This window comes from Gallus gallus, chromosome 10 (genome assembly GCF_016699485.2).
Source record: "Gallus gallus isolate bGalGal1 chromosome 10, bGalGal1.mat.broiler.GRCg7b, whole genome shotgun sequence".
Taxonomy (NCBI): Eukaryota; Metazoa; Chordata; class Aves; order Galliformes; family Phasianidae; genus Gallus; species Gallus gallus.
In genome coordinates this window covers 5,053,452-5,077,108 of record NC_052541.1, presented here as the reverse complement: position 1 = coordinate 5,077,108, position 23,657 = coordinate 5,053,452, and the positions used below count along the sequence as shown (strand labels likewise).

Here is a 23,657-nt window from a genome sequence, read left to right as displayed (position 1 = left end):
TGCCATACACATCTGTGTGTGATGCACACATCATCAACATTTCAAGACAGCTTCCACTGTAATTCAACTAGTTAAAAAATGGACAGCGAGAGGAGAAGTCTATATGCAAATTACCGATGGGACAGTACTCAGATGAGTTCATCAATTTACTCAAAACATTTTTTCTTCTAATTAGGAAAAAGGCTGTACTCCATGAACATTCATTAAACCATGATGGAAATTGGTTCTTTTAATTTCTGAAGTCACATGCAGCTACTTTCTTCCCAAGGAGTTTACTGTTTTAGAAAGCAGAAAGGACATTTAACTGACTTTCCTTTTTTCCAAGTGGAAAACAACTGAGCATCTCCAAACTCAATGTTAATGGCAGTATCTCTAGAGGCTGTTACTATTCTCAGTAACAAGGTAGGACAAGGTGCGGAGAACTATGAAATGACCTTGCTATTAGCTTTCCTCCTTGAGAACAGAAGGAATACTACAGCAGTGGATTTTTAAAATTCATTTTTTTTGATAACTGAAATTAAAATAAACACAGTTCTTGGACAAAAAAAAACCAACCAACCAAACAAAAAAAAACAAAGGCCTTGGACTCATTACCAAATTATACCTGAAAATCACTTATTTCAGATTTCTGTCCTTTATAATGTGTCAACTAAAACTGTCAGATTTTATTATTTAGCTTGATTACTTAAATTAAAACCCATGGAAGTACTTGAGAAACTCATTCCTGCATTCTAGGGGGCAACTTCTTCAGAAAGGCTAAGAATCTGAATTTATAATTACAATTATGATTTTAACTAACCTTAGGTTTTTTTTTCCCTTTTAAATCAAATCAAAGTTAAACTATTTTACTGTGTGAACTAATCTAGACTGTCTTCTCCTTTCTCTCCATTGATTTTGCTTGATTTACTCATTTTTTGTCCTTCTGTCAGATGAAAAGGGATTATGAAAAAAATATAAAGAACTTCTTGGATAAAAATGTAGTTTTTATAGCAAAAATATACTATACCTGCAACAGGGATCATCTTAATACAAACTGGAATTTCCCACTGTTCCTTGTAGTTTAGTCCATGATTATTCAGTAACGTAAATAACGACTGATTACTTAGAACAACTTGAGGAGAGTATTTCAAAGCAAGCTTTTCCGCATTTGAATCTGAACTAATATCCTAAACAACAAAGAAGTTAGATTTGTAAAGGTTTTCAAGTAAGACATGTAATTTAAATTTGTAAACAAACCAACAAATGTGAATTAGCTCCACAGCTGCAGACACCCAACTACCACCACTGTACCAGGCTTCAAAATAAAAGTAAAAAGCTTTACAGTTTCAGCTGAATCCTACACCTCTAGCTTGTAGCTCTAGAAAACATATGTTGCCTTTTATCTTTCTATTAATTCCTAATAAATCGAATTACTAGGTCAACAGGAAGAAGGGGGTAGTGACATACAGGAGTGCAATGCAAAAGAAAAAAGCAACACATTCACTCACACGCGTATCACGGATGCTCTTACAAGTTAAGTAATAGCACCATGGAGCAGTCTAACATTAAAGCATGATTAAAACTGCACAGTTGTTTCAATACAGATTGCCTCTAAAAATGTTAAAGCAAATAAAAACACAAAACAAACAAATTCAGAATTGAAACAAAAGAAGTATAAAAAATTATGAGTACATGTTTCCAGGAAAAAAGAAGGTTGGGTACATTCATTAGGTGGGAGAAGAACAGTAAGAACCAAGGAGATACTGGATGTTTGGGAGCATTAAGGGCCACAAAAGATAAGTAAGAAAATCTAGCAGTGCTCTTTCTTTGTTCACCTGAGACAACATGAGAAATAATATGTACATTGCTCTGAAAGTAATGCCCCCTATTTATTTCCATGAAAACTACACAGATATAAGTAGCACAATAACACTATATGATAGAGCAAATACTCTCCTACAAAACACCCTTTTTCAACATAGTGACCACCACTAGCTATGCACTTTCGCTAGTCACAGAGAAGAGTCTGTATGTCATACTCCAGGCATGGCTGTCTGGAACAGAGTTCATCTTTCGTGTTGCTGTTGCCACGGCAGAAACACACCACCTACTGCCTCATTGTGCTCACATCCCCTGGTTGGTCTCTGTGAACATTCAGCAGTTGTCAATGAATGTCAATGGGTGTCATTTTTTTCCCAGGGAGGAATTCAATTCTACACCTTTGCTTAACACGCACTTCCATGTCAGATGCCATCCTGTCAGACTGTCCCTGTGCTGCCATTTGTCACACAGCAACAAAATATAACAGAATATTGGCAGGAAGGTTCAGCCTTTACTGCCATACTGCCAACATTCACCTCTGACATTGTGGGCAAACACAATAAAATAGGAAGCACTACTTTCAGAGCAGATCTCATATTTTATAGATCTAACACCTTTTGTGGTATATTATCCTCATCCGTCACCCCTACTGCTTTCTTAACTAACAAGCTTCTTTGCAGTCATAGTATCTCTGTTGACAGGTTGGCTTTTGATATGTGAACAAACTCCCTAAATAGGCGCACAGCAAACTAACTGGAATAAACAGTCGAAAAACACGTTTTACAGAATGAACAAAACAAATGCATTCTCTCAACACAAACAGCAACACTGGGTATTTAACAACGACGTAGAACAGAATCTAAAAATTGCTCAACTCAGGCATGCAATTTATATTGTTTAGCAAAAGAAACAGTTGGATAAAGGACACCTAACTCACTTTTCAGAAAACTAAATAGCCCAAAATATTTCTCGACTACAATGCACCAGCATAACAATGCGATAAACCAATTCTGGAAGAAGGCAGCATGACCGCTACACAATAAATACTATACAGATAATGACACAGTATGTATCACTAAGCTACAAGATGTGTAAGATTAAGATGAAAATGATGAAATAATGCTGCCACAAAAATGAAATGGTTCTTTTCTCCAATATGTGCCATAAAAATGACAATAAAAATGCTACTTACATTGTGCATAATAGAAGCCTTTTTTTCTGGAGTTATAATAGATGTAATGGTTTTATAATCTGTGCAGAGCTGAACAGGCATGGTAGGGAATGCTGTTTTAGCATATCTTGCTGTACCCTTGAAGAAAATAAGAAGGACCAGGAAACAATCTTAAATGAAATCATGATGACCCAATATTCCACTTTTTGTGATGAAAGTTATTAAGAATTTATGCAGGTGCAAGTTAGTGTTATGTCAGGAAAAAAAAGTACCATTAACGTCATATTTTTAGGGAGCACACAATACTTAACAGCCTCTCTGCCAGAATAATTCCATTAATTTTACTGAAACATTTTCACTATGAATTATAACCCTCTAGCCCAAGAACTGAATAATACTTATAAAAATTAAATCTTTGCATAATACGATCTGTGTGTAGTTCTATATTTCTGTAACACCAGAACAATAAGTGTACATAGAATATTACCATTACAAGAAGTTTTTTTTCCAGCTTAAAGGTCAATTGCGTGTTAAATTTTCCTCCCATGATGCTCATGATCTCATGTAACGTGTAAAACTCAGGAAACTTCTCCACATGTCCAATACAAGCCCTGAATAATTCCTAACAGAAACAAACAAAAGAAAACAAAAAAGCATTTGCGTATTTCATAAGAACGTGAATATCTTTATTTTCTGCAAATGCAGTAGTTATATTTGCATATACTTCCTGTAGAGAATACAGAAACATGTAGCAGATTACCGCCGACACACTTGTTCAACCAGTATAACCCCATAACAATCTTACAATCATTGATATCAGAACTGCCACACATTCTGAATTCTCATCAGCCCTCCACAGGCAAGGCTAACAAAACATGCATGCAGGCTTAAATCAGTTACAAAAACAAGAACAAAAAGCAAACAAAAAACCTCCCATCAAATTCAGTACTCTGAATTGTGCTAGAAAAGTTCACTATTTTGTTTTCAGTTTTTTTTTGTTGTTGTTTTTGTTTTTTCTGTTGTTGTTGTTGCTGTTGTTTCATTTTTCCTTGTTTTTATAGGGAAAAGTACTTCGTGTTACTCACTATCTATTTTATACCTATAAACTACCTAATCTATACCAGCCTGGGTGAAAGTAGTAAAGGGAAAGACATAGGAAGAATCCATATGTATTCCAACTTGCTTTCATGTCAGGAAGCATTTCCATTTTAATTGGTGGTAGGAAGTGATATAGCACTTACTAGAAGAGACAGGAATTTAAGCAAAAGGTATCTAACTACAACACTTTAAGTAAGGCATGACACTGCATAAAAAAAAAAAAAAAATGAATCAACAGCAAGTCAACCCAGTAATGTGAAAGTTGATCAAACCTGTATTCTGAAATTCTTTTCCCAAAATGCATTAAGCAAAGAAAGATAATTAAGTTACATTTGTGTTCAACTGTACAATCATCAAACTGGTGATTTAACACAGCATGAACTTCCAGATGGCTATGATTAAAGCCTGATTAAGTGTCTGCTTAAAGTGACTTTGCAACATGCTTCATGTTTTGCTCAATATATGCCCCAGTAGCATACATTTAGTATCAACTTGTCAACATAAATGTACACTTATAATGTAATTTCTTGCTTCACAAATATAAAGATCTCATACACTCTAATGCTGACTATCTTTCTGCAGTATTGTATTCAACAACCTCACTCGTATCTTATGTTACTACCTGAACTGCGGGCCAGGCTGTGCTGGAGAGCATCAGTGGAACAGCAAGCTTTCATGTCTCACCCCAACTTCAAATCAGCAGCTCTAGGAACTTTGCATCCCACAGGCAGCGTGTAATGCATTTTAATCACAATCTCAATATCACTGTTTAAAAGCAGAATTAAACACAGCATCAATAATTACCTCAGTATAACGCAGTGCATCTTCAGAGATACTATCATAGTCTTGAGTGCAGCTTTTTGCAGCATTTTGGGCAAATTTCATAAATTCTGCAACTTCATTGTTTACTACTTCTTTCATTTTCTGGGGGGAGAAAAAAATAATTAAAAAAACCCCTCTTTTTTAAGACACAATGGAATCCTACAGACCAGGTATGTAAACAGCAAAATTTCCAGAGATTTAGCACAGGTGATGATACGAGGAAGGGCACAGCTTCCACTTGCTGATCAATCCGGCAAGTATTCCCCTGCATTTAGTTTCACTTAAGTAAAAAAGACACTTTGCAACATTAGGCCTGTGTCCTCTAAAAACAAAGCAGGCTTCTTTCGACCAGAGGTAGGTGGTTTCAAAAACAACAGTTAGAGAACACTGTTGGAGCAAGTTTACATGATACAGTGACAAAGGTATCTGAGCTCTGACTTGATAGGCATTACATTGTAAGTAAAAGCAATGCAGTAAGTGTTGATCTGCCTAGAAAAGACACTCTCAGTGATACAGTGTAAAACAAAGGAATTGGCATTAACAGTGATGCACCGCACACCAAATACTACAGTTCAAAAACATTTACCATATACAGGACTCAGCTAAAATAATACCACTAATCTACATGAAACAAAGTATTTAAACATGGCTGACTGAGCAGTAAGTGTAGACTCGAGCATTTCTACTCCAGTAAGTCTGAAGGTGCCAAGCATCTAAGGTCGGTACATAGGTTTTCTCACATGCTGATGAAGGAAGTTCTCAATATAGAGTGTTGACAAAAATCGCATCAAAATATATCTCTTCACATTATAGAAAGCTGCAATATGCCATTGTGAAATGCCAAAAATCACACAAAGGCCAAATCCAATCTTCTCATTAAAAAAGGGTTTTAAAAAAAAAAAAACAACAAACAAGCCATCAAATATTTATACTTAATGTCAGCTCGTTAGTATGCTCCAGTATGCTGTCCAAAAGCGGGGAAAAAAGGAAAAAAAAAAAGTCACCAGTAGCTTTCAATAAAATAATCAAAGGTTCTTTCCATTTATATTAAAAACGCTACCCCGAATACCGTTACTGCTATTCACAATACCAGGTTAAAGGGAAGTTCTTACAAACAGAATTTGAAAATGTTTCTGCTACATTTTTGTTCTCTCTTCAAAACTAACGAAGTTGTACGACTCTCCTCTGTGATACTCCTATGCGTATATATACACGTTTACCACTTACCAGATACGTGAGAAATTCTCTTTGACTTGCAGCATTGAGAGGAAAATGATTTGGTGTTTTTGAGAACTTAGTCATCAGATGTAAATACGTTTTCTGCTCCTTCTCAGTCAGACAAGAGGTAAATGGATAGGGAAGTCTAGGTTCTGGAAAAGGATGATTGTCAGCTGTGGCTTTAGCCTCCACCTCGACTGCATTTGTAGCCTGTATGTTATCAGCCTGTTTGTTTTCTGAAGAATTTGCCAATACCTCCACATCTTTCTTTGCCAATCTGAAAGAAAAGTAACAAGTGAAAGAACTTACAGGTTTTTACCTAGGAAATAGTATCGGCCAGAACTATGTAATAAAGGCAGTCACTCAACTGTAAATTTCAAATTCAGCAAAATGCACTGTACCACTCCAATGTACAGCCTACGCTCCAAGAATTTTCCTATTCTGAAACTTCATGTGGGCCAGACTTACCTTTAGAACCAACAGCAGCTTTGCCACTGTTTTCAATTAAAAACAAAAATAAATGTACACACTCATTTATATAATGGATATTGAGGCAGAAAGTACATTCAAACAATGATGGAGTGCTCTGGAAAAATGCATTAACAGTGAAAAGGTATAGTGTCAACATTTCCTCATTAGCTGATGGTTGGTATTCAGAAACAATTTGCACTCGGGGAGGTCTGCCTTATGAGTAAAAGTTATGATAATAAAGGAGAAAAACTAACTACGAAGTGCTTTTCTTTCACTGCAAAAGAAGTAAAAGTACTTCAATTTAATGATAGGAATCCCAGATTTCAATGAAAATCTTCTCCAAGAATAGGGTGCACAAGTTTCATTTTCATTTCTGAACACCGATGCAAATCAGTCAAAGAAGTAAAAACAAAGAAGTAACATCAAAAAGCTGGTTCTTATAATGATTCCAGTAGGTGAAAGCCATCTCTACCCGAATCTATTTGAAGTGTTTTTAAGAAGTAAAATATTAAAGGTTAACAAAATGAACAATAACTGTTGATCCTGGAAAAAACATATTTTTAAAATACAATTTCAGCAGAAGAAAACATCTCAAGTGTTATTCAAACCCAACAGTATCACATTTACAGTTCTTAATAATACTTCACAGCTGTCTCTCTGAATATGAGAATATGTCCATCCCTGTGGCACAAACTGGCAAATTTAATTAAGCTGCAGCAGCGACAAGATGCTGACTCAGATACACCAATGTTAGAATGTCAAGAAATTCTAGCAGCTTAAATTGGCTGTATTCAGCACCGAATGAAATGGCAGCACATCAAGATCATTTCAGTATGCAGTGCTGTCACAGTCTTCATCAGGGTGCAAACAAAAATAATCTGACAGAGCTTTTCTGTCCATTTACAGCATTATACTTTATTTGAGCTGACGGCTTAAATTTTCCCCCTTCATTCTATCAGCAACCTGCCTTCACAGCTTCTATGGTGAGTGAACATACACGTCAGTAAGTATTTATCACAAATCTCAATATACAAATCGATATGCTTTCTCCAGCTCTTACGTCCACATTTGCACCAACAGGTTACATTCCTCTTCCTCTTCACGATGGCCACTCATCCCAACCCACTGATATCCTTATTTTTTTGGTTGAGACCTCTTTCTGGCTATAAACTCACTTCTATCCTACAGAACTGAACGTAATCTCACCCCTAAATATAGTCATGCCTACTCTAGAAACCCTTACCAGCTGAAGGGAGATATTAAAAAAAATAATAATTAAGAAAAAACCACAAAGAAATAGCCTAAATACTATATAATATTTCAGCTGTTGAAATCTTGCATTGTGAGCCCTGTGCTTTTCACAATGCCAAACAAATGTTGATTCTATTTCCTCAATTTAAGATAAAAGACATCAGAAGCGTGCAGGCAGTACCATCTATGCCAAAATGATTTGTGTGCACAGCATTTCAGTTCCTATTGCCCGCCTAACACTTCACACAACTCCTTGAATAATCAGGAAGCTAAGTGCTACTCCAGGGCAGCTGTTGATTCTATGTAGTGTTGGCCACTTCTGAAAGATACAAGCAAAAAGGATTTCTCTGTATAGCACCATCAGCCCACTACTAGGTGAGACCACAAGAGACCAACAGCAAACCTCTGAGATTGAGCTTTGGTTCACGGGTTAGAGAATCTTTGTCAGGACCGAGTGCTTATTACCTTTTTGGTCTGCGAAAGCGAGCAAAAAAAACCACCAAACAACCAAAAAGCCACACCAAAAACTCAACACAACCCTCCCTCCCCAAAACAAAACAAATCCCCCTAAAGAAAAGCCCCACCCTCAACAGAGAGAAAAGACCCCAGGTTCCAACCTAAACTCCCTCTGCTTCCTGAGGCACCTCAGGGTAAGGCACAGAGCCGCTGTTGCAGCACCGCCACAAGGTGCTCCTCTCTGGGTAACACACAGCTGCCTCCCAGACAGTAAGGGCATGTATGTACCAAGAGAGCGATGACAACCAGCACCAAGTCATAACAGAATGTACCTGTTTGATAAATTCCACAGTTCCAAGAGGCTCGGAGCCAGTGAATATTTTTCATATGTTTCACGTGAGAAAAACACTTCTTTGCCATTTTTGGGTGAAACATCCCTGTTAATAAAAGAACACTGTGATATATAACATATTTAAAGACAAAATCTGATCCTGGGAAACAAAGAGCAACATTATTTATAAAAATAAAAATCAGAGTCCATCTGTACAGCGTTTTCCCATTACTTCTCACATAAGCTATTTATACCACATCTAACGCCCCCCTGGTTTTCAGTGCTAAGATAAGCACTTGTTCTACAGCCCCAAAAGACCAACTCGGTAACTCAAGCGGTAAGCTCCGGACGCGGCAGGGCGCTGGCCGAGCCCCCGGCTCTGAGGTGGCACCAGCCCACACCAGCCGGCAGACACAACCACTGCAGCCGAGAGCAGCGCACAGAACTCCCGCCTTTTTCATGACAGGGAGACTGCTTTCCACACAGCTCCTGAACGGCCCTTTTTCTACGGGAAGGAGCCCTTCCCGCAGGGTCAACTAAGCTACTTTGAAGGGCACTGAGAAAGATTTATTTCCGCCACCTTCACAGATGAACTCAAAACCACTTCATCTAGGCTTAAAAAAAAAAAAAAAAAAAAAAAAAAGTTTATTCTATTCGAGAACGAAACGAGCGCTATCATCCTCAAATCCACACGGGATGCGCAGTGCTTAACTCCTCACTCCAGAACCGTACTAGGAAGGCAGCCGCCTCAGTAAAGCCGCGACTCTTACCCTCCCTCCCCCGCCGAGAGCGGCACAAAATGGCGCCGCGCAGCCCCCACCTCCAGCCAAGCGGCGGGGCGGGGCGGAGCGAACGAGAGGACCCAGGCCCGCCCCGCTCTCTCCTTCCCCCGCGCATGCGCGCCCCCGCCGCGCTGGGACCCTTGGGACATTTTCCCGCCCTCCGCTCCTCAGACGCATCTCTGCTCCGTTACAGGGAGAGAGCGGGATTGTACTCACCAACTCAACAGCTCCCCTTCGGCCGCCATCTTAGAGCGCCTCGTAGGGAAAGGACCCGCCGCTTCATCGTCTCGCTGCCGGGCGGGCTCGCCCTCATGGCGTTGGCCAATCAGCGTGGCGGCGCCCGGGAGCTGATGCTGTGATCCAGCCAATGGCTGCACGGCTCGGGCGGCTGCTGGAGGCGCTGCGGGTGGCCATCTTGTGGCGGGCTGCAGCATGGCGGCGAAGGCGTGCAGGGGGGTTCGAGGCATTCGGTCGTGTTCGCCCCGCTTTGTTCGCCTTTACCTTGGGGTGACGAAGTCTGTCTAAGGCCTTTCAGCACCGACTCTCACTCTTTGCTAAGGTGTGGTCCTGACCAGGTGTCGTGCGCCTCGCGGCGCCTGTTCCCGCCCTGGGCGTGTTGAGGAGCCGGGCTGGGCTCCACAGAGCGGTTGGGCCCTCAGGGGTTGGGGCTGCGTGTGAGGTCTGAGGTGTCCCAGGGTAGCTGCACTTCCTAACTTCTCTCTTCTTTTCCGTGGGCCCTAACTTGCTTCCCACTAGTTACCATTAGGGCAGAGCCACAAAAAACAACTTTTTTTTCTGGTGATAAGGCCTTCCAGTGTGGAAAAATGTGGAATTTATATATTCTCTATCTGTAGATTTAGGTAATGGAGACCTGTGGCATTATAAGAAAAGGTGATCCCCTCTACAGCTCAACAGATGGGGAAATGAGGGTATGGAGTATTGCAGAATGAAGCCATCAATGGGTTTACTGCTTTTTTTTTTTTTTTTTTTTTTTTTTTTTTTTAGTCCTGTAACTAAAACTGGGGACAGCATGCTAATACGTGAAGATACTGAAATTCAGCATTACCTAGAATACTTTATTTGGGTCTGGGCCCCCAGCTCAAGCACATGGAGCTGTTGGAGTAAGCTGAGAGGAGAACCATGAGGATACTCATTGGGCTGGAACACCTTTCCAGCGAACAGAGGCTGAGAGAGGTGGGGTTGTTCAGCTGGGAGAAGGTTCCAAGCAGACCTTACAGTCTTCCAGTACCTAAAAGAACCTCCAGGAGAGCTGGGGAGGGACGCTCTATCAAGGAGTGTAGTGATAGGACAAGGCATAATGCCTTTAAACTTAACAGAGTAGATGTAGATGAGATATAAGAAAGAGGGCAGTGAGGTCGTGGTACACACTGCCCTGAGGAGCTGAATGCCCCTTCCCTGGAGGTGTTTGAGGCCAGGCTGGGTGGGGCTTTGGGCAGATCTACTTGGAAGTGTCCCTATATATGACAGGTAGTTGGAACTACTTGGTCATTTAAGGTCCCTTCGAACCCAAGACATTTTGTGATTTTTATGATTCTGTGTCCAAAACCACCAACTAGAGAGTCTCTACCTAGCTTCCAAGGACACTGTCTAATTTTAATTGTTTTTTTTTTTTTTTTTTTTTTTTTTTTTGTCATCGTTTGTTTGTGTATCTCAGACATGGGCAGAAAGGTTTTTATCTCCCATTGGTGTCACCCAGAGCCCAGTCATGGAGGTTGCCCTAGAAGGAATAATCTTACTTCACAGCTCAGGTATGGTGAAGTTTACATAGAAGAATTAGAAGACTTACCCAGCTTGTGAATGTGTCGTTAAATTCAACTTTAGTCAACCATCTTCGTAAATTCTGTGCTGTCCATTTCTCAATTGAAGTTATCTACTTCCTACATGTGATTTTTGTACTTCTGTGACATAAGCATTAACATCAGGAAACACTTTCTTGCTGTAAGGGTGACCTAGCACTGATACAGGTTATCCAGAGAGGTTGTACAGTCTCCTCCTTGGAGATACTCAGAAATCACCTGGACCTGGTTCTGGGAAAGCTGCTCTGGATGGCCCTGTTTGAGCAGGGGTTGGATCTCCAGATGATCTGACCTGCAGAGGTCCCTACCTGTCAAGCCCATACTGTGATTTTGTGACATACTTTGAGGATCAAAAACACCACATTCTAACTTCTGGTTCTGCATTCCTTATTGGGAAGCGAGGGAGTCCCTGATTTGTCTCCCAGTATAATTCCTCTGTTTTATTTCGAACAGTTGTTGCCAAACTTACTGAAGGTTAGGATCTCTCCTGTGAATTGAGAGATTGGGCAGGAATCAGTTCTTGAGTGTGAGAAAGTAAACTTGGACTTTCACTGTCTTAGTGCTTATGTCATGAAGCTGCTGTAGAACAAATGGCGTTACAGTTCTAGGAAAGCTATGGCTTCCATAACTTTTTTGACTTGATCTGTAGGTGATGGCTTCTTCCAGATTTAGTGCTTCAAACACTAAAAGTGCTAACGCCTAATTCCACCAAATTAATACTGAGCTGTTAAAGCTCTGTCAAGATGAGGTGTTTTTGGGTAGAAGTCTAAGTAGAATTTGACATGCATAAAATTGTAAGGTAGAAACCAAAGGTACTGCTGACATTTAGGTGGTCATTTTTATGTCATTTAGGTGGACATCTAGCGCACCAGAGGGGGCTCGCAACTCTTGAATTTTGATGCCTGAATTACATTAAAACTTCAACTGAACCCTCTCAGATCTAGCCCAGAGCACCATCTCCAAATTCACTGGGAAGGTTTTAAGACAAATCTCTTCTACTGCGTGCTTGACACAGTGAACTGTGATGTAGAACAAGATGACGCTTTCAAAGAGAGGGAAACTAGATTGAGCCAAAGTAATTCTGAGGGTGTTTACACTCTCCTTGGCCAAAAGGGGAACTTAAAAGATGTTTGGGAATCTTCTCATTTCCCTGCTGTCAAACATTACTTTATTTACATAACAAAAAACTGATACGTGTGCCAAGAATCATGGCTCATTTTGTAATGGTGGATTCCTTAAGACCGAACCTAATACATGTCAAGATTCAGAAAAACAAACAAGGTGCTACTGGGGGGGAAAAAAAAAAAGCAAAGACAGATTTTTCCATTAGAAGCTGAAGTTTTATTACAGGATAACAGTACATAAAGCACATCTAAAATCGATGTGTTCAATGCACTTAATAAAGGTAATGTAATATTAAAGGTACAGTTTCTAAGTACAATATAACAACATTCATATTAGAATGAAAATTGGAGTATTTAAAAGACAACATTAAATCTCTTATTTTTACAGTCATATTTACAAAATGAATCAAAATACTTTTTTTATCGGGACTGAGTAAAATAACAAACTGGAATATAAGCAGGCTATCATAAGAGTGAGTTGGAAAGGTCCATGAAAGTGAAAAGTTAAGTGACTGGGTAAAGATCATTAGCAAAGGTTTAGTACAATACCACTTTAGTATTCCTCTTGATGGCTTACATTTTATGGTGGCTAGAAAAGGAATTTATACATACTGTACACATAGCAGACAGCATACATTTACATGTACAGTATAATTTCATTTAAAGTTGTGTGTATTTACAGAAATCTGAGCATATCACTCAACGAGGTTTTTGAAGTTTATGTGCTTAATCCTCAAACTGACATATATTTGAAATCAGTATTTATTCTGGTTTTGTTACGTTGAACATTTAGTCAACAGGGAAAATATGTTAACCAAATGGTTTTGCATAAAGATATCAAACTATTAAAATTAAAAGAATAGGAAGAACTCGTTCCTAGCATCACGTATAAGTTAAGTTAGTACATACAAATTTAAGTGCGACTCCTTTTCTTTTTTAAAATATCAAAAGGTGACTTAAATCAACAAGGGAAAATAAAATTGTCATGGCTTATATTTAAATAAGATTGTAGCTTCAAGAGGTTTTTATAATTATCCTGATAGTGTTTGCAATTAAACATTCCACTTATGAAAATATACCCACGGTGCAGTAAAGTTTGTATTTTATTTTTAGGACAACAGTATGTTTGCTGTTTAAAAAAAATTATTTATATATATATATTCCTTGAATTGAGGGTATAAAAGCAGTGCATGGAAGCCAAGAATCATGGCTTTAAAATTCACTACCTTCTATTATCAAAAAGTGCAGTAAACAGAAACAATTGTATTTAATAAATTGCTCAAAAATCTTTGCTAAAGATCTTATAAATTCAGTAATATTACAGAAAAATTCTAATAAATATTTAAAAGGTTAATTACCTCCTTAGTTAGATATTTGATATCCATCAGTTTTTAAGAATTAACACGAAAACAGTATCTAGAATGAAAGGAACAGGGGACAGGAAGAATTTTAAGGGTACATGACTATGTAAATTAAGGTATACATGAAAAATAAAAACAAAACCCCCAGACCTGACAGAATGTTGCAAATTCCACTTCTTAGTTAACTTCAGTTGCTAATGGCCGACCTCAGATATGTATGCGCGATTTATAAAGCATACCCAAGGACTGAATTTAGCCATCAATCTGTCATGGAAGATTTACAGAAAATTCCTATTTACAGTAACTGGAGTTAAGCGTGTAGGCATGGCCTAGTGACATCCACAGTTTGAGTGTGTGCAGATCCTATTTAAAGTGAAGAGGGAGGAAGGCACCCATCAGAACATCACCAATGAATATCGGATGCCACAACCAGATAGTACTCTCCGAACAGCCAAATAACTACCTCCCTTTCAGACAGACAGCATATTGTAAATACTTTATTCTTGTAGATTTGATGCTTTTGTTTTTTTTCTGATACAACACAGGCAGACTGCTTTAGTAACCAAAAAGATAACAAACTGGACAGAACATTTTTATTAATGTTAATAATGTAGAAAAAAATTCTACATTTGATATCAAGTATCTGTACCGGTGAAGTAATTTTCTCCTTATTAAATATACTATAGAATAATTTATATAATGACACTATGCATTTAAAGAGAGAACCATGTCCCAAATCTTGTACGCTGATACAGGTACTTGTTGGGCATATGTAGGTGTATATATATATATATACACAAATATATATATATTTATATATAGTTATACTCAGTGAAATTAACAAGACCCAAAGGTGGTATTGTCTAGGAATAAAAGGGGTTTTTGTTTGCTTTTGTTCACAAAAGTAACTTATCTAGCACCACACATCAGAAAAACACAAAAATAGCACACTCTAGTTCTAAACAGCTATGTCTAAAATAGATTATATAGTAAAACAGATATTATACAGCATAATGTGGTATTTGATAAACAGATAAATATTTGCACTGTGTAGGCTGTTTATAGTATAACTTTATCTATACAGAATGAAAGCAAAAAGTTAACTGTATAGAGGTGAGCAGAACAACATTAAATATTATGACTCCAAAGCAGAGACGAAGTTAAGAGTTGAAAGAATAGAGCAAGATAAAATGTTTACAGGCCATTACAAGTCCTTAAATTAGTAGTAAAATAAGGAATCAGTTGCTCAAGTTTAAGAAAGCAGTAAACAAGAGATTGCATTTACATGCAGATGTCTAAAACTTGTATTTCTTTTAAATCTATGCACAAAAAGTCATTTGTTTTTATTGCTTGACATTCAGTTATGGCTAGAGTATTTTTTAACCTTTTTTGTACTTTGGAAACAAGAATATTGTTAAAGGTGCCATAAAAATGGACAACATTGAAAACAGTTTGCAAATAAACCACCTAACACTGCAGTTCTTTATACATTTTAAAAAGCCTTGTCTGGGGTTTGTCATATGTTAAATATATTTAAACTGGGAAAATACGTTGTAGCTTGAAGCCTCCCATTGGCCCAAACGTCCAATACAAAAACACATCTCCAGAAAAGGAGCAGGCAAGACAGTACAGTTACATATATAGAAGCAGCCAGTTAATGTCCTAATATTTCAAATATTCACCACTGTTCTGTAACTTGTTTCTAAATCAATGTAGAAATGAGGAACATTTTGGATTTAGAAAAGCGTACAGTACGTATGCCTTTTTGTGAAGTAAAATTCACTGTATTGCTTATGAATTCTCTGCATTAGATATGATAGCGTTACAGATTGCAAATTCCTGTAAAGTTTATGCATTTATTACAATTGCATTTACATTAAGACTCTGTGGGGTAATTTAGGGTAGTGTTTCTCAAACTGAAAGTCACAACCGTTTGAAAGTTGCTAAAGTGTTCAGATTACTATCGCAAAACTGTATGTCAGGCAAACACAGCTCAGTTCTGTGTCAATTGTAGCAGCTCTGTTCACCACAGCAGACGAGCACGCTGGGCAGGGAGCTCATCCTGCTCACTGCATGCAGCTCAGCTCCCGGCAAGGAGGAGCAGGAGGGGCTGGCAGTTGGCTGTTGCAGACGCCACAGAGTTACTATTACTCGGTACCCGCAGCAGCTCGGTTGCTTTGTTAGAAAAGACAGCTGATAATTCCAGCTGGTTCTCACTGCCTAACCCAGAAAAACGACGTACGTTAGTTCCAACACATAGAGCCCTATGAAAAATTATAGCCCCAAGGGACTGTGCTTTCAGAAAGCTTGAGAAACACTGACTTACAGGAAAACAAGTGTACAAAGGACACAATAAACACTGAAAACATGCAGGTGTTAACAAAAAGGTGTGGTGTCACATGTCAAGTTGAATAACTTGATGGTAAAGTTCAGCTTGAAGAAGTAATGAGATTATGAGGGAAGACAAAAAAGTGAATATTGTGGTAGAACAAAACTTACAGATACTGATCTGAAGCCTTTATCATGTTTTATTTCTTATTTGGATAGCCTACTTATTGCTATAAAGTTATTGCTATATTCTACCGATGATAAAGGCAAAAAAAAAAAAAAAAAAAAAAAGAGGACAAACAGCAACATTACATGTGAAATAGGTAGAATACAGCTTTTATTTTGATGTTAAAGTTCTATTTAGTACCTGAATAAAGTTCCAAAAATAGACAGTATATTAACCTACGTGTTAGATATTCTTCCCCTCAAGTCCAGTGACTTAGCATTGTTTATTGAGCTATTAACACAGTACTAGGATTAAAGCACATACTGCAACAATGTTTTGACAAATACTCATTTTAAACTTTTTTTTGAGGGTTGCATTTGGTATCCTTATACATTTGCCCTCATTTCCATCAAATGATTTACTGACAGGAATATTTAAGCAAAAAGAAAATAGCAGGTTAAAATTCAAATATATTAATGGAATGCAACTTTTAAAGTAATATTAGCATTAATAATGAAGATCTATTTTGAATAGTTACTGATCTCCAGCTAAGGAAAATAAATAAAGATGCTCCTCTTTGCAATCTAAATCAGCTAGCACAGGTAGAATTTAAGATGCTAAGAGCAAATTGCTTCTTATTTTGGGATATTGGATAGTGAGTGCTGTTTCTAACATTTGGATTAATAAATTTATCTACTTGGGGACTTCAAGAATTTGCAGGAAAAAATCATACGTTGTTTACACAGCTCGGACTGGCAACCTGTTTGTTCATCAAGTACAGTCTGGGGAATGTCTGTGTGAATCCTCAGAGCCCAAAAGAAGATACTGTCATGTTTGGATCACCCCCTACAAAATTATGTGTAGATTGCACATATTAACAGTACGTTTCATTGATCAGCAAGTATGTGAAGGATAGTTTCTGTTGGGAATCAACAGTAGCGGGGATTTTCTTGTAGCGATGATGCCAGGACACCAACTAATCAAGAGTCGTGGTTGCTAAGCAACATCTGCCTTAGAAGGCCATTCCAAGCTAAGCTAGAGTGTCAGCTTGGGAAATATTAAGAAAGATTTCCCTAATTATTAGCAACATAAAGTAAACAACTGGAAGCCACAAATCCAGTGGAAAAAAATCCAAAACCTCAACCTAAGATATTGGAGAACTGCTACTTTTTGCAAGAAAAAAACCACGTTTGATGGAGAATTTCACTCTTCCTGATCTAACTGAAGTCTTGAAATCTTGCTCATTTTCTACACAGTTGCTTATTTACTTTCCTACTTGCATTTTCAAAATAATGTGAAGTCACAGAACAAGACTAATTGTGACAGGCTCCCAGAATCACACAATTTGGCACTTAGAGACTTACTAGACATTGCTGTTTTTTGCAACTGTTGTGATCATTTTACATTGCTGCAGTTGATATACAAGATACGAAAAAAGTCATTTTCATGACTTCAGTTTCTTTCCAGTATTTTTTTTTTTGCTTTACCATGAAGCATAAGCAACAGTGAGAGACAAGGTCTGAACTGTTCTCAGAGTTTATCTGACATTATTGCCAAAATCTAATAATTGCCTTTCCATTCATATTGTACTACCATAAACTGCTTTGTTTCATTTGACAATCATTTAAATACTGAAAACCAATCTTCTATTGCAAAACATTGAAATTAATTTGGAAAAACACTCCGATGGTTATAAACACATCCAGAGGTTGTTTAAATTAAATTTCAGTCATGAACTATTAATGGGCCAGCATTAATTTCTTTCCTTAAGAAAACTGCAAAACCTTTGCATCATTTGGAGTATTTTTGTTTTTAACAAAATAAAGACCAATGAGCAGATATGCTGCAAGACTGCATCATAGAATCAGGCACGCATTGAGCATGTGGTTAAAAAAGAAATCTGTCCAGTTTTTTTGTGCCTGTGGGGAGAGGGGGAAGGGAAAGGAAGAAATACTCGCTTTTTTTTCTTTTTTTTTTTTCTTTTTCTTTTCTTAAAATAATTTGTCCCACCAGTAGTACTGGCCACCCTGTTGAAGAGTTTTAGAAGATCCCTGAGCACATTTGTTTCTGACTCTTAACCCCAGCTCCAAAACGATAGGGCTTTCTGTTGTTGATAACGAGATGGATTGTCATTCACAGTTAAGTCAATCATAAGGTGCTTATATATTTACCCTTTTTTTCACCAATCAGCACAAAGAACTGTCAGAAAATAACTTTTATTTTTCTTTTTAAATAATAAAAGGGCACAAAATTATTAAACAATCAAAGTTTTGTGACAGTGGTTTAGGATTATTATCTGGCTGCCCCTCAACAACAGACAAGTGATTCAATCGACATTCCTTAGCAAAAAAAAAGAAAAAAAAAGAAAAAAAAAAAGGCAAAAAAAAAATCCTGTACAAATATGTATTTTTCCCTGAGGGATCAAGGTTACACCCGCAAGTGCTCTATGTACATATTGCACTGTAGAGGAATGAAGAACATGTGCAAAAAAAGCAACAATGATTGAAGCTTACTAATCAAACCTTTTAATCATGACTGCTATGTCATCTTGCATTTTGGAATGTCGGAACACAGCTATTCCTTAAATCTACAATGTAAAAAATGAAAAAAAAAAAAAAAAAAAGAAAAGGAAACACACACCTCTACTATGGCACATTCAATGAAATAAAAAGTTTTCCAAAGACAAATAGACAAATTCCATCAAGAAAATAATACAAAGTTCGTTCATTTGTTTTTTTTTTCTGTTTTTTAGAAAAATTACATTACTTTCTTTCATTGTTTCACATTACAAAATCTTTTTTTTTTTTTTCATGTTTACACAAATCACATTTTATTGCAGGAATATTTCAAGTGCCATCAAATATTTATAGAAGGGTTAAAAAAATAGAAGTCTCTCTAAAGTGGTCCAGACAAGGCTTTGTATAGAATAAATCTTTTTTTCACCTTCTATTTTTGACTTAAGTATTTTGAATACATTTTCTTTTTCTCCATTGACACTTACCAGCCTAGAAGCAGCCACTCACACGCACCCACACATATATTCATGTGCGCACACAACAGTACTCTCTCTCACACAGACAGGTGCACATACACACACAGAGATCTTGGTATCCATACTAGGGTAGATAAGCTTTAATAAAGAGCAACCAAACTTAAGAACAGCCTCCCTTTTCTCCTAATCCCATCATTTTTAAGAGTCAAAACAATGTTAGAGATGTTGAAGTATATTATGGTAGTTCAAATGACAGTATACTGTACTACCTCTTTTCTAGAAAGCCCAGGAACATCTCTGCGGATAGATGAAAACCCAATGAAAATCTCTTTGCAGACTTTAGCGTACAGTCACTCAAAAGCAACGTACTACTTTGTTTTCAGCTGTCTTCTCATTTTTGTTTGTAGTCAGCTGGACAGATCATGAAAATACTTGTGTGAATATCCACTCACTCCCAATATGTTTTTTTTTTAACTGAATATTCTGTTGATTGTCTGACACCAGGCCACAGTCGCAGAGGTTTTGCAGAGTGCATTTCCACTGCTGCACCAGGTTCTTCCATGGCAGCCATTCTGACCAGCCACTCTGAGGCTATTCGACATCCCCTTTGCCTCATAGGCAACTGCAGTCTTTTCAGTATGTCTGCCATGCTGTATCCCCTTTTTTCCCTCTCGATGCCAAGCAAAATGAAACGAGTAATACTCTCTTGCCAAGCAGCTGCTAGCTGTGTTCAGGAAGGCAGACTTACTGGGGTATGTACACACAGCCTGATTTTAAAAGGTGCTAGTAGTATGCAGGAGCTCCCCTTGACAAAAATGACAGCACATAGGTGCTGCACAGCCTGGAATGGAAGAACATGTCACAAGCCAATCCTGGATACAACAGGCTTTCAACTAAGGCCCCATGTGGAACCTTCCTACAGTTATGTATTTTATTATTAAATACTCCCAAGAGTCTGTGTTGTCAATGACTTATGGGTGTAAATACTCTGAATTAGATACCAAAAAAAAAAACCACTGGTATCTACAGGCCTGCTAAAGTAGTAATATTAATCAGGAATAGATAAGTAAAGGATGTGACTGAAAATTAATCCCAAAGTATTTTGCCTGGTAGTCTACTTGTTGTCAAAAGTAGGAGCTGTATCTTACTCTCTAAAAAAGTACGGATCTTACCTCATTATTCATTAGTTGATACTGAAATTAAGTTTAGTTGATCTTTAAAGGACTAGCACCTAGGGCTGGTCATATTCAGAAAACATCTGTTTGTTAAAAAGATTGCTTTAAAAATAGGAACACATATTGGAATCAAAGTACCGTATCATGCCAGCTACTCCAGTAAAGTAAACAATGATTCTAGGGAAAGTGTATCTAGGAAATGTGAGCTGCCTCCTTGGAGCAGCAGGATGGAGCAGCATGAGGCTGGCTTCCAAAAGCCCACTCATCCCTCTATCCAGGTACTCGCGGAGGTGCAGGTGTCCCTATGCCGTTCTCCAGGGCCACACTGCTTTGAAGGGTAGAGATGCCACGCTCATCTCCTCAATTTTGAACCATGTAAATGGATGAGAGCCAAGCGCTATGATGGAATACGTTAATAGATGTTGTGGCTTGGTGGCTCAATTTGACCCCAAAGGTAAAATTTCCAAATCATAGAATAAAACTTCTGTTTTGCTTGTAATAACCTTACAAGCCTAATTCTACTTCTAAATAGTTACTCTTCAGTGTGCTTCTGTTCTTCTGTTCAGTTCAATGTTACTTCTCAATGACTATATGTAAGAGATTTAATAGTTTTGGAAATTAAAGCAGTGGAGCACATTGGTTTTTTTTCTTCTCTTGTTTAAGGGTTTTTTTTTTTTTTTTCCTTGCAATGTATTTCATCAGAAATATTGCAGGCACACAGGCCTACAAGGCTTCTGGTTGTATTTCCTCATCTCATGCAAAGCAATTACAAACCTCTGGATCAAACAGTCACAGTTTATTTTGTGATATTGTTCACTGTGCATCTGCTCCTTTCAGAACTTGGCTTAATTTCTAATCTTGCTAAATTTACTCAGAGACAGTACTCTATGGGGAATGGTACTTTATATTAGTCTTTCCTCATCTGTTAAACTTTAAAGTGCATGTATGTAAATCATGAGAGCAATGGCCAGCATTCCGTTCAGCTACTTTAACTTGAACTGCTGGATGTTTGAAGAACAGGGGTTCTAATCTCACCTAAAACAAAATTGAACCTATGAATTTTGATGGGATAGAGTTTGGAGTTTTGAATGCATTGTTTACTATATAGAGTACAAAAGTATGTAACATTATGTATAAGAACTGGTTTTCTACATACATGTTACACACATACTTTTACTGTAGATACAGGCTTGAGTAAATACCTTCAAATCTGGATTTATGGTGGGTAGATGTACACTTTACTAGCCTGATTTTCAAGGATGATACATTATTCTATCTGTAAGTGATCTGTAATTGCTTAGTTTGACCACAGAAACTCAGCACCTTTGAAAATGAGGCTTTTGCTGTGCCTAAATGTGGATCTAGGTATGTAATTTAAAACATCCAGATTTGAAAGATTTGAAAGGAAAAATACTTGCTAAGTTAACAGTTGAACAGCTGATTTTAATTTAGAAAATTTCTTTTTTTTTTTTTTTTAAATCTGGGTAACCATTTCAGGATATGACCAGCCTCTCCTTAAAAGTAACATGGAAAACAGCAGCATAAATACCTCCCAATGTACCAGTACCTGCCAAAAACCTTTTTCAGTTAAACTTGAATTTCTGGTGCACATGCAACACAACAATGAACACGCTAGCATTTAATTTAAAGAAAAAGGTGCAAAATGAAAGTGCCTTATCAATTCAACAAGAAAAGCTATACCAGTAACTACATTTTATATTAATTAAAACAATATATAAACAATATCTCTTTTGCTATATATAGTCTTCATGCCCATTTACCCTGTAATATATTATAATGCTATTGTTGCTATTGCTATGGACCCTTTTCATGCCGTTCTGTCTACTGGCAAACAGTGGTAGGTGAAAAAAATAGTCCTTCATGAAACAATGAGCAAGTTGTGCAAACTGATGCTTAAATCTCTGCAATGCACACCAGTCGCTGATTACTAGGTGGACTCTCTGGTTCTGATCAACAAATTGATTGTTCTGTCAGAAGTCTGGGCAGTGAACTACGAGAGAAAACAACCTTCTGATACTAGTACCCTCAGTCTGTGTAAACAGAGGTCAAGGATTGAGAAGTTGAGACAGAAAAAGGGTCCATATTTGTAGGCAAAATGGAAATCATATGCATGAGAAAAACAAGTTCAACTTTGTTTCATTGTTTCCCATCCTTCGCCTGACCCGGACCGCCAAGAGATGTGCAGTGTGTTGGCTCCCTAGGTCTGTGCAGGGCCATATAAAGTGTCTTGGTTTTCTTTACTTTTTTTTTCTCTGTTTTTTTCTTTTCCTTTCTTTTGTTTTAATGTTTGTACTTCAGACATTCTAGAAGTGCTTAGGTGATACGTTTACCCATCAATTTGCATTGCTGGCTCAAATTCTGAAGTGAACAGCTCCTTGTAAAGTGGAGGAAAATGAAGTCGTACAATGTCTGGGTATATTGCTTTAAATGCGATAAGCTTTTCTGTATGTCGTCCACACAGTGCTCTTAAAGTAGACACTTTGCATATTAACTGTAAAAAAATGAACAGAAGTCACACAGTCATATATGGAACGAAGCCTCCCAATCTTGAGCTCAGGATTAGAACTCTCTCAAACAATTTGGGCGCACTTCAGTTGTTTGCTTTCACAATGACATATCAGATATGTAATAACGGATAAGTTTGGTATATTAAAGAAAAAAAAAACAACAAAGAAGCTACTAAAAACCTACTGAATAATGTATTAATGCTATTTGTGAAACAACTTTCTCTTTCGGTCTCTAAGAAAACGTATCACTTGCCTACCTATGTAAGTGATACCACAAGCTCCAGATCGATGTGGAACTATTTCATGGCTGAATTTTTACTCATGCAATTTAGTAATTCTCATGGAAGAAGGTGTACGTGATTACTCTTAAACACACTGTATCATGGAGGGAACTTGCAATACAACAGATTAGGCTATTTTCACTTATGCCAAATAAAGGTCAAAGATAAAATTGTATTAAACAGATCAGAATAATCTGTCTTTGAAAAAACAGGACTAGGGTGCTCACTGAACTTAGTGAGTACATATTTGTATCAAAGCATCTGGAAGAAACCTTCTAGCAAAGGAATTCAAAGCATACGCTGGGAAAATAATTATACGAGCTATGAAATGAGGACAATCTGGAAAGCCTAGATCTTCATACTGGGCTGTACTGTCCTGCTTCTAATTGTAGTTGGTCTAAGTGTAATTAATTCTGTGTCGTGAAACTAAGCATGAGCTTCCCTGCTGTGTGGAGTTCTAAAAGGAACTACATCTGTAAGGAAGT

The 23,657-nt window shown here is 37.6% G+C and overlaps 2 protein-coding genes and 1 long non-coding RNA gene across 18 annotated transcripts in view; 1 reads left to right on the top strand and 2 right to left on the bottom strand.

Moving 5' to 3' along the window:
• Nucleotides 1–9,658, bottom strand: part of ICE2 (interactor of little elongation complex ELL subunit 2) — a 34,809-nt gene extending 25,151 nt beyond the window's left edge. For 7 of the 8 annotated variants that reach the window (XM_046899264.1, XM_040706823.2, XM_040706822.2 and 4 more), the window contains exons 1-7: nucleotides 9,389–9,658; nucleotides 8,620–8,724; nucleotides 6,119–6,386; nucleotides 4,874–4,993; nucleotides 3,459–3,593; nucleotides 2,993–3,109; nucleotides 1,007–1,166 (exon numbers count right to left, since the gene is read on the bottom strand). In XM_046899264.1, coding sequence (XP_046755220.1) covers nucleotides 1,007–1,166; nucleotides 2,993–3,109; nucleotides 3,459–3,593; nucleotides 4,874–4,993; nucleotides 6,119–6,386; nucleotides 8,620–8,724; nucleotides 9,389–9,549 — 1,066 coding nt within the window. In that variant the 5' untranslated portion in view covers nucleotides 9,550–9,658. The remainder of the gene's footprint in view (nucleotides 1–1,006; nucleotides 1,167–2,992; nucleotides 3,110–3,458; nucleotides 3,594–4,873; nucleotides 4,994–6,118; nucleotides 6,387–8,619; nucleotides 8,725–9,388) is intronic. The other variant, XM_040706825.2, reaches the window with a different exon arrangement.
• A 159-nt stretch (nucleotides 9,659–9,817) lies between these two features.
• LOC107052149 overlaps nucleotides 9,818–23,657 on the top strand; it is a 64,576-nt gene continuing 50,736 nt past the window's right edge. For all 5 annotated transcript variants that reach the window (XR_003077095.3, XR_005862803.2, XR_003077094.3 and 2 more), the window contains exons 1-2: nucleotides 9,818–9,959; nucleotides 11,076–11,169. This is a non-coding gene — a long non-coding RNA (uncharacterized LOC107052149). The remainder of the gene's footprint in view (nucleotides 9,960–11,075; nucleotides 11,170–23,657) is intronic.
• Nucleotides 12,536–23,657, bottom strand: part of RORA (RAR related orphan receptor A) — a 388,288-nt gene continuing 377,166 nt past the window's right edge. For all 5 annotated transcript variants that reach the window (NM_001289887.2, XM_046899012.1, XM_004943750.5 and 2 more), the window contains one exon: nucleotides 12,536–22,875. In NM_001289887.2, the coding sequence (NP_001276816.1) occupies nucleotides 22,711–22,875 (165 nt within the window). In that variant the 3' untranslated portion in view covers nucleotides 12,536–22,710. The remainder of the gene's footprint in view (nucleotides 22,876–23,657) is intronic.